The sequence below is a fragment of the Pieris rapae genome, chromosome 17, assembly GCF_905147795.1.
Source record: "Pieris rapae chromosome 17, ilPieRapa1.1, whole genome shotgun sequence".
NCBI lineage: Eukaryota > Metazoa > Arthropoda > Insecta > Lepidoptera > Pieridae > Pieris > Pieris rapae.
Window position 1 is genome coordinate 3,834,343 of NC_059525.1, and position 16,492 is coordinate 3,850,834.

Sequence of the window (16,492 nt, forward strand, 5' to 3'; positions counted from 1 at the left end):
TACTATATCGTCATTATAGATAGACTCTTCAAATTTCAAACATAATGAGATGTTTTGGTAAAAAACACAGTTATTATTCAGTTATTCTATCATTAATATTATAAATCCATTTGCGAAACAGAAATATTTGTATCCAAACAAAATCACAAATCTTATAAAAATTATCGAACTGTCGACTCAAACTTTTTAAATAATTTCTTGCGTTTAAAGCAATCAGTTGTTTTTATATTTGTTTATTACCTTCGTAAGCGTCAATTTTAATCATAAGGTTTCTCTGAACCCGAGTGAAGAATGCCTTTTGAAGGAAATCGTCTTTTTAAAAGGTGTGTCTGCACCAAATTCTTACGTCAAAAACTTATTTCAGTTGCAATAGTGATAGAAAAATATGTTTTGAATATCTATCATTCTTCTAAGTTACATATTTAATGATAAAACTGTACTTTTCCCACACTAATTATTATTATACTCTTTTATTGCAGTTACTACTATGTTACTTCTTTAAAGTAACACAATGCATTTTAAATATGCATTTATTTAAAAAAAAAGTAGACTTGAAATAATAAAAAACAAACGTTTGAAATATAAAATTTATTTTTCCGACGGAAATACTTTTTACAGCTTTCTGCTACATTATATTATTAGGAATCTTTTATCCTTAGGTGCTAAAAAACTACAATTTATATTTACAAAACTACTATAAATTTACCTTATCCAGGCGTGTATCGAAAACTTCGAAATCATTCAGCCAAAAGGCACAAAGTTTGTTTAAACAATGTCTAATATCTATACAACGTACAATATACTTAAAACTAATGACTAGATAAAATATTAAAACATAACATTAAAGTAATTCTTATTGGAAGTAATGCTAAGGCTAGCTAAAGGCACAGCGTTTAATAAGTCTTTACAATTAAACTAAATGCTTCTATGGAACAAGGAATATTTCAGTCTTAGTGCTGCGATTCCATACATGTATGAAATGTAAGCGGAGTCTTCAGTCGTTCGTTCGCTCGGCGGAATGCATCGATGGGGTCGTTATAGTCTACCATTATCCCCTCTCATTAGGAATACGCTGATTGCGCTTAATTAGAGGTTCACTCGGAGTCCCTTGCGCTCCGTCTCTCTGGTTCTTCTTAAATCATTTTTTCACAACCAATAGCGGCTTCACTTTGATCACCGGCAACATGAGTATCTGAAAAAAGGAGAAACAACGTTAATAAATTGATGAGGAAAAAGCAGAAATTCACATTTTATTGTCGCTATAAAATCCACATAAGTTCCACTCAACTGGTTTATCACCATATGTTTGCTCGGGATTTAGCAAATATTGTAACACGTGTTCCCTATCGTATATTTCCTCTTAAGATTTCGTCTTCCGATACAAGATATTAATGGGATACAAAGGTGCTGACTTTTTGCGAGACGCAATTTCGCGAAGCCCCTACATTTTGTGTGTGGACCGGGTCATGTAAGTCGCTGACCGGATGCACCTTATTGATTTAAGATAAATCGGCAAAGATGTGCATATAACCTGTTTCCACTTGTAGCAAATCAGAGCAATCATTTGCGACCACTTGTTATTAGAATACACCACTTTTTATGTGCAATTTTCCCACTATATGCGGGGCGAACCACAACGTTGTTAGATGTAATTGCTGTTTGGTCATTGAAATTATGAAGACATGCGGGCATTGTCTAGCCTATTAAGTTTAATTTCAAACAAGATAATAGTCTAAACTTTAATATCAATAATATGCGGCAGTAAATTCCGGAGCGATATTTTTAAGTCTTTGTCAGACACCCTATTGTGTATAATATGTGATCGTCACAATGGATAGATAAAGGTCCATGGAGATGGTTCAATGCGTTAGTATAATAGATACCTATATGTGTTTACTTTTTGGCTCGCAAGGTACACGGTCCCAAATCTATTGAATTTGTGCAATATAAAGGAACAGACCTGACCCGGTAGGTAACCGTGACTAACGAATACAGGCAGAAGCTTAGTCGGCAACTTTATTGGCAATAAAAAATTGAGATACCTGCGGGACTTTTGGAACTTATACACCGCGTTGAGCGCTTAGTTGTAATCACTGATAACGAATGTAAACATATTCGGGACAAAAATGTAAATGTAAACTGATAACTATTTCAGTACTGATGTCAAGGTTATTTAGCTTCGAAAAATATTATATTATTTTTTTAATAAATACTATTAATTAAATAAATGCTTACCTTAGTTCACTGTTGTTGCCACCACGATATAACATCAAGAAGCTCTTCATCTTCGGGGCTCATGGGTTCGTAGGAATCATAGGTCTCATGACAATTAGCACTAGCTGAACTTTCTGATATTAGGGATGGTGCGGGAGACAGAGACTCTTCAGAGGAAGGTGGTGTCTGCGGGCCACTAGTATTTAATCCTAGGCTCATTTGCGTTTCCGTGCAGCCTTCGTCGCTATCGTCCAGTAACTTTTTCAAGCTTTTAATGTATTCAACTGCAAGCCGAAGGGTGTCAACTTTGCTCAGTTTACGGGAAGATCCTCTGCCGCCAGCCAGGGCTGCCGAAACAGCTGATGGTATGTGTTGACGAAGTGCTGCAAATCCATTGTTAACTTGCTTAACCCTATTCCGTTCTCTTGCGTTGCGCCGCGCTACTGAGGCAGGTGGAGCAGGGTATGTTTGTTGAAGATAGGTTTTCTTCTTACATCTTCCCGCGTCTGGTGCTGGGGCGAGTCGTCTTTGCGCCGAGTTTTGAAGCTGAGAAAGTTTCTGATTAACACCGAGATTTTGGTAGGCGTGTAACGTCGCCATCGGCATCGCGTATATATCGGAGTGTAGAGAGAGTGTCGAGCGCACGTGTGCTCGCCGCGGTGGTTGTCAGTGGATTGGCGGAGGTGGCGTGCACCCCCGACTCTAAGTAGCGCACGCGGCCGCGGCGGTGGGGCGAGGGCCGTCGCACGCGCAGCGCACGGGCCGACCCTCCCCGCACGCTGCAGACCCTGTTTCATAAACTGATCGTTAACGTCAAAAAAAGTTTGCTAAGTTTGTGTTCTAATGTACGTATTGATTGTTTCGGTAAAGATTTTTAAATAATATTGATGTGAAACATCTATAGCCGCACGTAAATCCGATTTCTGGCGTGGCGACGCGTCGCCACGCTATATGATATTAATTCTAAATGCAGTAGTAAATTTCACATTAAAAATATTTAATGAAAATAATGTTTATTCAACAAATAGTCATCGTTATCTGGAAAAAAATCGTAATATTTTATTTTATCATTATGACATATTTAGTTCCTATCACAATCTGTTCTTTTCTGCATATTACTTTTACTTACTTTTACTTGTCCCGTGACAGCTCTAATTTTTTATTTTAACAAAATGTATTTATTTATAGTAATTTTAGTCGTTCTTAGGTTGTTCATGTTTTAATGAAAATCTCGGTAAATACGGTAATATTATTTATGTATCAATTATTTTATTTATCGTGTAAAAATATTTTTAATAAACTTTTACAGTACTAAAAACAAGCTGTAATACAATTAAGGTTTTGTTTAAGTCCTATTAAAATTAAGTACTCAAAATAAAAACAATTTATAATGATTGATCAAAATGAAAAATTAATTTCTGTTATAACCTTTAATCACTAGTCATTGACTTATGAAATATATCTATCGGATCGGCTACTTGTAGCGCACTGATCAAAATACGCCGACACTTATTATGCCATAGAGCATAGACGCACTGCGCGCGGCTATTGTTGCACGTTGTTACGCATAATTATCCTGTCCATTGCCTTGTTCGGAAGACAAGATCTTCTCAGATCTATTTAGAAGTCGTTAGGCAGAATGGAGGCTGTAAACGCGTTGGCGCTATACAGCCCCATTAAACTTTTGGAAATTTTATTTCATTAATGAGTAATATAAACTTTTATATCTAGTATGTGCTTGGTGTAATTGGTTGCTACATATCGTAATACATTTATTCCCATAAGAAGGGTTAATTATAAGGGATGCGCCTACGCATGGACAGGTGCGTAGAAGTTGTCTTTAGTCATGCCGCGCCTTTATTGCAGTACAAAATCTAAATCTATAGAAAATAGTAAAACGTCTTCGTACTATATATTATTTGTTCTCGTTGATTTAAAAAAAATCAGTGGTGCTACAACTCTTTTAGGTCTAGGCATCAGATTTGTTAATGTTTTCATCATCATCTGTCGATATCACACGTCGTCTTGGATCAAAGGCAAAGCGATAACCTCATGTATATTTTCCTTCACCGTTCGTGCGAATATTAAATGCCCACATAGAAAATCACAGCCGGGGATTGAACCTGCTATCTTAGTGATGAGAATCGCACATCATTATACTTATAATATTATAAAAAAAACATCAGCGGCGCGATAACCTTTCAAGTCAGAGCCTTGATTTCTGAATGTGTTTTGTGATCATTTTCAAGTTTTCCAATATGCACGGATCAACCTTTTGTGCATTTCTATGTACTAAAATAAAGTATATTTATTATAATTATTTTCATATAAGAAAATCGTTTATATATGTTATAACTAGCGGACCCGACAGACGTTGTCTTTATTTAATACGTCTTTAAAAGTGTAATAATGTAAATCATTCTCGCTTTCACTTGAAAAATCCTGCTGATTTGGGAATCTAAACCATTTCTCAAATCCTAAGAAAATTCCCAAAAAAGAGAGAGAAGTTCGGTAACATTCACAATAAATATCTATTTCAATCTCCGGCTTTGATTTTATATTTTAGCAGCTGACCCGTTGTATTCTCCAGTCAATTTCTATCGATTTGAAGATTATAACAGCACTAATCGCTATTAAAAATTGAGTTTTGAGGAAGAATGATAAAAATTAAGGTTTACTTTAATTCCTATAAATTATTTTAAAAATATTGTTATATTCTTATCGCTTAGGAGCATATAGGTAAGGTATAAAAAACTACCTAAAATACAATAAATTCATAAACATTGGCCAGCCGTTTCGGAGTTTAATATATAACCTTTAAATAATCTAATTAAAGTTTCAACGACGCAACATTTCTTTATTCCGAAACTAAAACTATAAAATGACGTAATACCGAAACTTAGATCTATAATAATTAATTGTGAATAATGTATTCCGGTCCCTTGGTCCGTTGTCACACTGACCTCCATACTAAGGTTACTCTGATTGCCTCAAAATGGCAGGTGTATAGCATGCGACACACCACCTTGCTATTTCATCTCGTAATTTGCAGAAATCACTATAAATATTTATGTGCGATAGTAAATTGAAAAATTATCTGTATACGACAACTAATTGTTTAAAAATATTAAGTACTATTATAACAATTTTTTAACAGTAGTCTAGAGTCATATTGTCATAATTTCAATTCCTTTTTCAAAATAACGGATTTTATTCATTAAATTATTAAATTCAATTTAAAATATTATATGATTCAGAATTCATGTCTGGTCTAAGTATGGATCTTAATGTATTTGAAAACTGGAATCTCCTGGCGTCAGGTTATAGGCAGGTGTGTTGGCATGCGTCGTAGAATGTGCCACCGTGACGTCACAAGTGCGATTAATATGGCATAGAGCATAGGAATACGTACAGTTTTAAGAAATGGAAACATTTTTTTTATAAGATTCAAGATATTTTAGTTAACAATAACAATAATTAAATGATAAGTAAAGAGTTCATTAAAATCAATTACTTAAATATTAACGAAATTGTGTTAAATTTATAAATGGAAAGTATATTTTATAATTAAATTTAAAGTTTTATAGAAATACTCTTAACTCACCACTCTAACGCCATCTACAAACTACCCTTAACAAAGCGGAACTAATATTGATAAATTGTAACAACCCCGTCAAATGTTTCCTCATAAACCACCTAGATGGCGTTATCCTTTTAGCTCCTAGAAAATGGCATATTATTATGATATATTTTAGTAACATAGTACTTTCATATGTTTCAAAATTATATTTATTCTTGTTCCAAATGTTGGCTTTTTCGAAAAAATTACCACGAAAATCATAGCAGCCGAGTATTAAAACTTTTAGTAAAGTCATGTGAATTGTGAATAATACGATATTGGAATCATAACATGAAAGACAAACGGCCAAGTAACCACTCTGTTATCGAACCTCTTTCATTAAAATGCGCCTTCAATGCAATTACGTTGTCTTTGCTAAATTTATCGACATACTCAATAACCATACAACTTTGTCATTCGTCACGGACCCTTGCCTGCAAAAATTTTATCAACGTCAAGATAATAAAAACTATAAAGGTTATGTTTTGCGCGCAGTGATATCAAAAATGTTTTGTTAAAGTCACGAGATACGAGTATTACAAATGATATAAGCGCGTACAACGACACAGACGGATTCCGATTGTCGCGGAAACAAACGGTTACTACGTTTCGCCCTCTAACTTACGGATAGCCCTGGCCATAACTTTTCTAGGGTTGACAACGTATCATTTGCCGAATAAAAATAAAGGCATTAATCTGTACGGGTATTAGCGTAGATTGGCGTAAAGTTAGGGCTGTAATTTCGCGTTTGCTGACACAGACTACATAATTGCAAAACCTACCACAATATATCACGCTTGCGTAGTTAAAGAGTATAATTCGAGTAATTTATAGGATGCGGTGAGAGTAGCAGTAGACGGTTAATAGCTATGGACCACGCGACTCAAAGTCTATGTAGACATTCAATGGAAGCATCGATGGACAGTCGGGAGCACAAGGCCTGAGGCGAACCTCGGCTCTGCAGTCAAATCAACGACAAATTGATGCTATCATTATCTGCATATTTACATACAATTATACTACATATGCTTTACAAGATTGTACTGTATCATTTCATTTTAAATTTTCGATTCCTTGCGGCGTTTTAGTGTTTGCACAAGTAGATGCGAATTGTGATGTCTTGAGGTCCAACAGTCAAGGTCTGCGCTCGTGGTCTTCTATAATTAGCGCATGCGCGCACAAAACTTTCTCTGGCTCATTATTGTTTTTTTATGCTAATTAATGCAATAAATTTCAATAGGACTGTACTTCAAATAGTTGGGTTGTGAACGCTGTGGCAATTTAATTTATTGGCTGTACGAACTTGCGAGATAATCCCTGCTTCTTTTATTTTAATTCCTCATTATTCATTTATCAAACAAATAGCATTCCTGCATCGGGAAAGTATCTTTGAAATCCACAAACAAGTCCTATTTCGTATAATTAATTGAATACTTCTTTATAAAGCTGTTAATTTATTATCATTGCACGTTAACATTTTTATCCATTTCTTTAATTTACAATGCTATGCGAATACGAAGGTATGTAAAATCCTAGAATGTTTTATAAACATTTTATTTCAATTTATACCTTAATGATACAAAATACTGTTGGCACAGAGTAATGAATATGACCTGTCATTAACATCATTAATTGGTTTACGACGTCGTCTTTAATCCAAATCGATTTCTTGTACGCAACACGCGGCTTAATTTAAGTAACTTAAATTAGAGGACATAAAAATTAATCTTACTTTAGGTGCAACTAATTGACATTAAATGCTATAAAAAGTTTAAATACTCACCGGAATCGGCAAGGTTTGATTTGAAAACTCGAAAGCGGAATCTTCAGTTTTAAATTAATCTTATTTGTTATAATTAGTAGGGCTTTAAAACAGGTGTGTGAAATTTACCAACTTTCTATGATGGACCAGTTTAAGACTGTCGCAGGTCCGCTTTGAGTTGCTACTGATTATAAACAACGTAATAAATTAATTCCACCAAATCTATACAGCGATTACGAAAATGAATTTTTAGTTAATTACATAAACGCCTCGAAGTATTTATAGGTTTAGCAATAATAAGGGAAGTATAATTTTTTGGAATTTTAGAAATCCAATCGATGTATCGATCTCATCTGATTATTAATTAATAAGCTGATAACACGTAGGTGGTCCAAATAAAATCGTATTTATGACACAAACAAAAACCTTACGAAACATTATAAATATTTGACTTAATTTGATTGCGCAATTTCCGAGAACGTTTTAGTTTTAAATTAATTTTCGCACATCGCTTTCTAATGCCATCCTATCAGAGAAAGTTCTTATGGGAAAAAAACACGGAACATTATAAGAAATATGTGTTATACGTACATCACATAGCAAACTTTCACTGAGAAACTTGCCTATTGTTGTACGAGAGTCTGTGATTGGTGCCAGGAAGTCTGTGTGCCTACTCGCCGCTCCAATCACAGCAGTAGGTTCTAGTTAGACGCGCATAGATATTTGCAAGCATTCATAGACCGGTCGTGGTTGGTCGCACGCGTTCTAAGCTTTATATGTTTTCAAGTATTGGCTGTAATAGTGACTTTTAATAACATATAAACTGTATTATTGTACTGTGTTCTTATTGGAATGCGCTAGGTGTCTAGTTAGAAACTAGGTTATTTAGTATTAAACATTTTAAACGCTAAGAGCGTCGCCTAGTATCGTTTTCGAGATTATAAATTCGGGTTATTTGTGAAATTTATCTTTTAACGTGGCGTACAACTGTAGTTTAATTTGAACTTGGTTTAAGCCGCGCCTATAAATACATACTTACCAGTTAATTATAATAAATAGTCAAATCGGACACCTTACGACGTCTAGACAACTTACAGGACACACCCACTTCGTTTCCAATCAACCAAGTGTTAATAGTATAATTATTCATTTCGTATTGGAGGTAATTATTGGAATTAATGGATTTTGATTTCGAAATATGTTTCCTCCTACTAATCATAACTATAACTTGCGAAAGTGTTTGTATGTACTCAAATTTATATCAACTCACTTGTAATTTTGTAAAATAATACTTTTTGTTATTTCTTAAATTAAATTGGACTACGAAGTATATCACAGTTAATATATGTGATCTGAGGAAACAAATTAATTGTGAAGCATTTTTATATAGAGGTATGTAAACAGATATCCTAATAAGAAAAAGTGTTGATCACATTTACAGTACGACTTCTATGTTCTCAATGTGACCATACTAGTCAAGGCTGTAGAGTTGTATGTGTACTCACTCAGGCTGTCTTAGTTTATTAGATATGCGATTTTCTAAATCGTCGGAGTTACGCCCCGAGAGTATTGCAAGAGGTAGGCTCTCTCCAACTGTAACATTGCATTCATCCATGTTTCATTGGTAAATGTGATTTGATGTCTATGTTAGAAAAAATGTGAGCCGTCACGGGACGCCTGGCAGATGTGAAACATCGACATTATTTTGGAAAAGTAATAAGCAGAAAAGAACAGATTGTGATAGGAACTAAATAATGATAAAATAAAATATTACGATTTTTTTCCAGATAACGATGACTATTTATTGAATAAAAAAAAATATTTTCATTAAATATTTTTAATAAGAAATTTACTACTGCATATAGACTGTATATAGGTATATAATATGTAACTACTTTTGCATGCATTTGTCGCGCTCCTAAACAAGACTGCTATGGTTACAATTAATACAAACCACAGCGGTTTTATATAACATATTGTGATATATTATTATATTATTTTGTAATAATAATACCATCAAATAGCGCGGCGACGCGTCGCCACGTCATGCGTCGCCACGGCAGAAATCGGTTTTACGTGCAGCTATAGATGTTTCACATCAAAAATCAAACACATATTTTTACTATTCAAAATAAGAATTGGATCCGATCAAGCCTACCGGATACCGGGTATACCCGAAGGTCGAGGTCATGAAGATCTATGAGAGAATATTCTCTAAACGATTTTCCTCATCGGTATTATTTCGATTTATTCTAATCTTAGCTAAAATGCAGTAGCTACTGCCTCACACGCTGAAGTTCTGTCAGGAAACCGTTCTGTTAAAGAGAGAAACAAGAGATTTGTAATGTCTCTCTTATGTTTATTTTCTACTAACGAATCGATTAGGTATATATCATATGTTCGTTTTGTCATATAATTATTTATTTCACCAAATAAGTTGTCCCATTACATTGTCACCCCAATGTGGCAAATTTTCACACTTATATTATATATAAAATTATACTGCTATGAAGCTGAAGGCATTGAACCAGACGGTAAAACATATATTTCATGTTATTAGATATTATTAGGCGAATAAGAATTACTATGAACATCTGAATCTTACTAGATTTTATATTCTGATGTATAATTCCGACAAGATATCGAAACTTATAAGACCGTCCTATATTAAATATACCAATTGAAATATGTATCTTATTGGTTAAACGATTCTAGTTATAAATATAAGAACTTTAATAGATATGCTTTTTCTTATGGGACGAGTAAAATTTAAAATTGCGATCAAATTTCAAAATGATTTACGACGATTCATTTAAACAAATCTTGTTGTCGACATGTCAAAAATGCAAATCTCATCTAAAGATTGCATAGTTCCCAGTTTACCTCATTATTAAATTAAGTTCGTTAATGTTATAAAAAAAATTATAACTTTAGTTTTTATCTGTTTTTTAAAAAAAAGCAATACGGCTTTTTAATAAAACGTGTTTAGTTATAAGTTTGTTACATTCCAGGAAATTAATGTACACTGGACATTAATTTCCTGAATACTCTTTATAATAAAATTTAACAAAATCATTTCTCATGGCTGATTGGAAGGAGCTGAAGATCGACGCAGACAGCGTTCTTTTGTTTTTGAGACCAGACGTCAAAGACTCAGTAAGAAACTACGTTTTACGAAAACGTATGTGCTGTTACTTAAAATTAATCTTTACCTTAGAATATTACTAAAGTATAGATTTGTTTTAAGTATTGTTTTGTTATGAAAAAATCCACAGGTTTTTTCAAAAATTCTATATTTTTTAAATAACATATATATAACGATCAAGCCTACCGGATACCGGGTATACCCGAAGGTCGAGGTCATGAAGATCTATGAGAGAATATTCTCTAAACGATTTTCCTCATCGGTATTATTTCGATTTATTCTAATCTTAGCTAAAATGCAGTAGCTACTGCCTCACACGCTGAAGTTCTGTCAGGAAACCGTTCTGTTAAAGAGAGAAACAAGAGATTTGTAATGTCTCTCTTATGTTTATTTTCTACTAACGAATCGATTAGGTATATATCATATGTTCGTTTTGTCATATAATTATTTATTTCACCAAATAAGTTGTCCCATTACATTGTCACCCCAATGTGGCAAATTTTCACACTTATATTATATATAAAATTATACTGCTATGAAGCTGAAGGCATTGAACCAGACGGTAAAACATATATTTCATGTTATTAGATATTATTAGGCGAATAAGAATTACTATGAACATCTGAATCTTACTAGATTTTATATTCTGATGTATAATTCCGACAAGATATCGAAACTTATAAGACCGTCCTATATTAAATATACCAATTGAAATATGTATCTTATTGGTTAAACGATTCTAGTTATAAATATAAGAACTTTAATAGATATGCTTTTTCTTATGGGACGAGTAAAATTTAAAATTGCGATCAAATTTCAAAATGATTTACGACGATTCATTTAAACAAATCTTGTTGTCGACATGTCAAAAATGCAAATCTCATCTAAAGATTGCATAGTTCCCAGTTTACCTCATTATTAAATTAAGTTCGTTAATGTTATAAAAAAAATTATAACTTTAGTTTTTATCTGTTTTTTAAAAAAAAGCAATACGGCTTTTTAATAAAACGTGTTTAGTTATAAGTTTGTTACATTCCAGGAAATTAATGTACACTGGACATTAATTTCCTGAATACTCTTTATAATAAAATTTAACAAAATCATTTCTCATGGCTGATTGGAAGGAGCTGAAGATCGACGCAGACAGCGTTCTTTTGTTTTTGAGACCAGACGTCAAAGACTCAGTAAGAAACTACGTTTTACGAAAACGTATGTGCTGTTACTTAAAATTAATCTTTACCTTAGAATATTACTAAAGTATAGATTTGTTTTAAGTATTGTTTTGTTATGAAAAAATCCACAGGTTTTTTCAAAAATTCTATATTTTTTAAATAACATATATATATCTAAGTAACAAGCTACGCTCTTCAGAGGTTTCCACAGCTTAGTTACTTGAACGCAATAGTCCTATTGCGTTCAAGTAACGTGTATTTAATTTTTAAGAACTTGTCTGTTTGTACAAAGATTTTTGTAGTTTAACTATATTATCTATATAAAGCTGGGTTTACCACGTTTAACTTATTCAAACATTGTCATTATGAGGGAATTAGGGGTGTATTTTTGGAGTTTTTGTATAAACTTCAAAATCCAGTAGGGAACAAATCCTGCATGTCAAGGGTTTGAAGATTTAAAAAAAAATCAACAGGTTGATTTAGCGGTGTTAGTCAGTGGGATAGAATTTTCAGCATTATAGCAAGAATTGGTGGCAATATGGTGGGGTTGAAGTTTTATCTGAAAACCCAAAAATAAAGTTGCCGTGTGTAGTCTCTGGTCTGGCAGAACATCGAAGTACCGTCTCCAAGTCTCCATCTCCAGTCTTCAGTCTCCGTAATACTTTTATACCACGAAAAAGGGATCGAATCGGAGTGATTTAACAAAAGTTTTATAAAATCTTGATTCATTTATATTGGTAGTAGATCAAAATTCAAAATGTCGTAAAACAATATGTCGACACATGCAACTTTGCATGATATGCATTTGTATAAATTGACCCGTCTTCAAACTGTATATTTGATTTCCAAATGGAAAATTCCATACAAGTTCAAATTTAATTTTTTTACACAATCAAACCGATTGATGGTTATAGGTGTAATAGTGATAAGGGGATAGAAACTTATCATAAGATTGGGCGCAAAACTAATATTTTGAAAAAGATCTCCTATACATTGTCTATGGGATTTTTTCTATTTTCTTCAAGTAGAAACTGTTATATCCTCGAGACAGCATTCAGACCCCCATCTCAAGTGCTGCTTGCAGCTCAGCGCACCTATATTTTCTCTCACCTATAATTCTCTAGGACAGAAGGATTTCTTGAGAATTTTAAATTATTTTACACAGGTTTTGCAATCACAGTAGGGTTCCTTCGTAGAAAAAATCGTTTTTTTTTTCAAATTACCAGCAATTATCCCATCAGCCAACTCCACGCACCTACATATGGTATTTATTGACTGGGAGTAAAAAATACGCGACTGCTAGTTCTTCTTTATAGAAGCAAAAAGATGAGCGTCTTTTGCGCCGATAGCCATAGCAATTAGACCCATGTTAAAAATATATTGGTTTTGACGTGTTCTTTGGTTACACCGTACCAGCCATAAATTATTCATAAAAAACTAGTTAACATTGAAGGTACTTATGAAGTTAGAGATTACATAATGAACCCAATCTTAGAGATAATTTAAAGACATCTTTAGCAAAAAAAGTTAATGTACAATGTCTTAAAAAGATAATCCACTTGTTTTGTATTCAGAACGCACGATGTTTGTGCTTCCGAATTGTTCCAGGAGGGTCGGAACTTTTACTTTTTAAATAAAAAACAAAAGCTATGGAATTGTCACGTAGCAATAATTTTGGTGTCATTATGTTGAACGTGTGATAATCTGTGTTAAGTTGGCGCCGGATTTTTATTGTTCGCCACGGTCGGTAGCATGTTCATATTTACGTGATTTGCTTTTAAAAAACTCTTTGTTTTTTATACTTTTGAGGTTTATATTTATAGCAAATTTATTTAAATTTAACGTATTTTTTCTGCTAAATCCAATAAAACGTTCATTAAGTTTCTTAAAGACCTATTTGTGACATGTTTTTTGCAGTATATAGGTATGCAATATAAACGTTTAATGGATTATTACAAAATAAAAATAAAAGAAATATTTTTGATTGAGCGTTAACGATATCCATTTTTTACATTGATGCATTATGATAAGCAGATTTTGTGGTTTACATTTTGACAAGTAATGAGTACATTAACTGTCTATGGTTAACCATAGACATGGTCAGATCCAGATATTTGATAACATAACAACATTGCATATTTATTATATCAAGACTCACTATAGTATGGAACGTTGTTTTTAATTTAATTATGTTAACAAGATTTTTTAACCCTATATGGTAATAAACATACACTTTAGTATGTGGGCCAGATCTAGTATAAGATCAAATATCTTATACTACTAACAATAAGATTTTTCTTCGTCAAAATTTTCACAGGTTTTTAGTAGAAAAAAATTATCAACGGTATTAAATTCAGTAGATAATAAAATAGGAAAGCTTTGGATTATATAAAGGAGTACATCGGTATTTACAGTCTTAAAAAAAATTCGACGTAGGGTCCATCATAACAATTCTTAAAAAGCCGGCAACGCAACGAGCCTTCTGGAAATGTAAGTGTTCATGGGCGATGTGATCACTTAACATCTGGTGAGCCTCTTGGCTGTTTGCCTTCTATGAGATAGAAAGAAACTAAAGTACTCTAAACCCTTTCAAAGTGTAACTACAGAATTACAATTACTAGATATTTTAGTTATTTGGGTACTAATGGACAAAATAATTATGGCATGGATGAGATTCTAGATCGATCATGCAACATACTATGTCACAATTTAGCCCTTAAGATACGATTAATTATTTCCAATAGCAATTCAGAAATCTCTGTTAAGAATCAAACGTTTCCTTTATTTATCGCTTTTGAAATTTGATATTACTTCGATTGGTAATTAGTTGTCTACTTAGCTGTAAAATTTATGTTCACCACATTTTAATAGTTTCTCAATTCATGCCTTCTATCGCTCAATCAGATGTAGTAGCCATAACCGTTAATAATTAATAAATCCCTTCAAATGAATGTATCGGCTTCATTAGTGAGCAAGAAACTTAAATACTGATTAAAATTAGTTCCCGGAAATTAATATTATAACCGGTTGTGTGGATGAATTATCGGTGTAATTATTTCATATGTCGTGGCGCTACCAACCTACGTGGATTTTGACAAATATTTCTAGGTTCCATTCTGCGCATGAGATGTTAATGTTATGTCTAAGATATTGGTTTCACATGCAACAGCATTAAGCAAATGCTTCTTTGTATTTGTTATTTGGCTTATTCCAATTATAAGATAACTTATTTGCGTATAGATAGCAAAAAAGCATTTGTAACTAGTATAATTAAGCACCAAAAAACGAAAAGAGCGTAGCAATTTTTAAAAAGACCGGCAACGCACTCGCGAGCCTTTTGCATTGAGAGTGTCCATGGGCAACGGTATCACTTAACATCAGCCTCCAGGTGAGCCTCCTGCCGTTTGACAAACTACTTTTTGAGTCATACAATTTAAGATGTCTTTTGAGCCTTTGTTCAACTGTTCTTCATTGAAATTTGTCAATGTTATGTTCATTCCCATTTTGCCAGTGCTGTACCTGGCGTATCTATTATACATATATATATATATGGACAGTCATGTAATACCGTCTTCAGCTGTAAGAACAGGTTGCATTTTGCTCAACTCTAAATCGAATCAAAACCACCGTAACCAGTCAACATCTGTGTGATAAGTTCTGTCGATTTTATTTGTTCAACTATTATGGGCGAAATCGATGCCACGTTTTCAAAACAGCGTATGTAAGTCACCAAAGAGTTACGAGAGACCAAAGAAAACGCAAAATGATCAAAGTGACAATTTCAAAGCTATATTTTTTTAATTACATTTGTATCACGTATTTATAATTGCCACAATCAATATACGATTGACAATAGTTAATTTGAGGATAATGTGCCACGTGATTTCATTCACCGAAGCTATAGTAAGTCCTAAGCCGTTGGTCATTGAACTGTTCCGATAAATTCCGTATGAATTAATCAGTCAGCAAGAAACACTGAACGGGCTGCATTTGATTTGGCAAATAAATATGTGCGAAAATGTCATAAATAACACAGTATATGAGTATATAGTAGTTAAAAGGAATAGGTAGTAGTGTTTTATCATCGGAGTTACCAATACCACTTATGTAAGCTATTTAATACCTTCGACGACTAGGTACATAGTCGGGGAGTTATCTATTTATTTACGATATTTAAAATAAAAAAAGTATATAGTAGTCTGTGGAATAAAACGCGTGGATTGATTTTTGAATTTTTAAAAGAAGAATTTTCGTAAGCATATTCGGATTTTAATGAGGAATTAGTTCAAAACAATTTGAAGTGTTATGTCTATGATTATATTAGGTCTTTGATGAATTATTGTACTTGCCTTCACATATATTTGTGTTTGGTAAATTAATTATAATAAATTAATTGTTATTTCAGCAACACATTGGAGTTTCATTTATATTATTAGATTCTTTGTATTTTTTATTTAATAATTTATTTATTTATTTAATTTTTAATATTAATATAGTATTGTTATTTCTTGGAAATTATGAAAACAAAACAATTCCGAGATTAAATATTTACTTAGTAAGTATAATAATGAACGGGGACA

General features: G+C 32.9%; 1 protein-coding gene across 1 annotated transcript; it reads right to left on the minus strand.

The window, feature by feature from the left end:
* Window positions 1-573: 573 nt before the first annotated feature.
* LOC110993638 (achaete-scute complex protein T3) lies at window positions 574-2,878 on the minus strand. Its single transcript, XM_022259974.2, has 2 exons — window positions 2,236-2,878; window positions 574-1,192 (listed from the first exon to the last, which is right to left on the minus strand). The coding sequence occupies exon 1, from the start codon at window positions 2,818-2,820 to the stop codon at window positions 2,242-2,244; it is 579 nt and encodes a 192-aa protein (XP_022115666.2). The 5' UTR covers window positions 2,821-2,878; the 3' UTR covers window positions 574-1,192; window positions 2,236-2,241.
* Window positions 2,879-16,492: the final 13,614 nt, after the last annotated feature.

What these genes read in the sequence shown, in the direction of transcription:
- LOC110993638 (XM_022259974.2), bottom strand. Translation starts at nt 2,820, where the DNA reads ATGCCGATGGCGACGTTACACGCCTACCAAAATCTCGGTGTTAATCAG.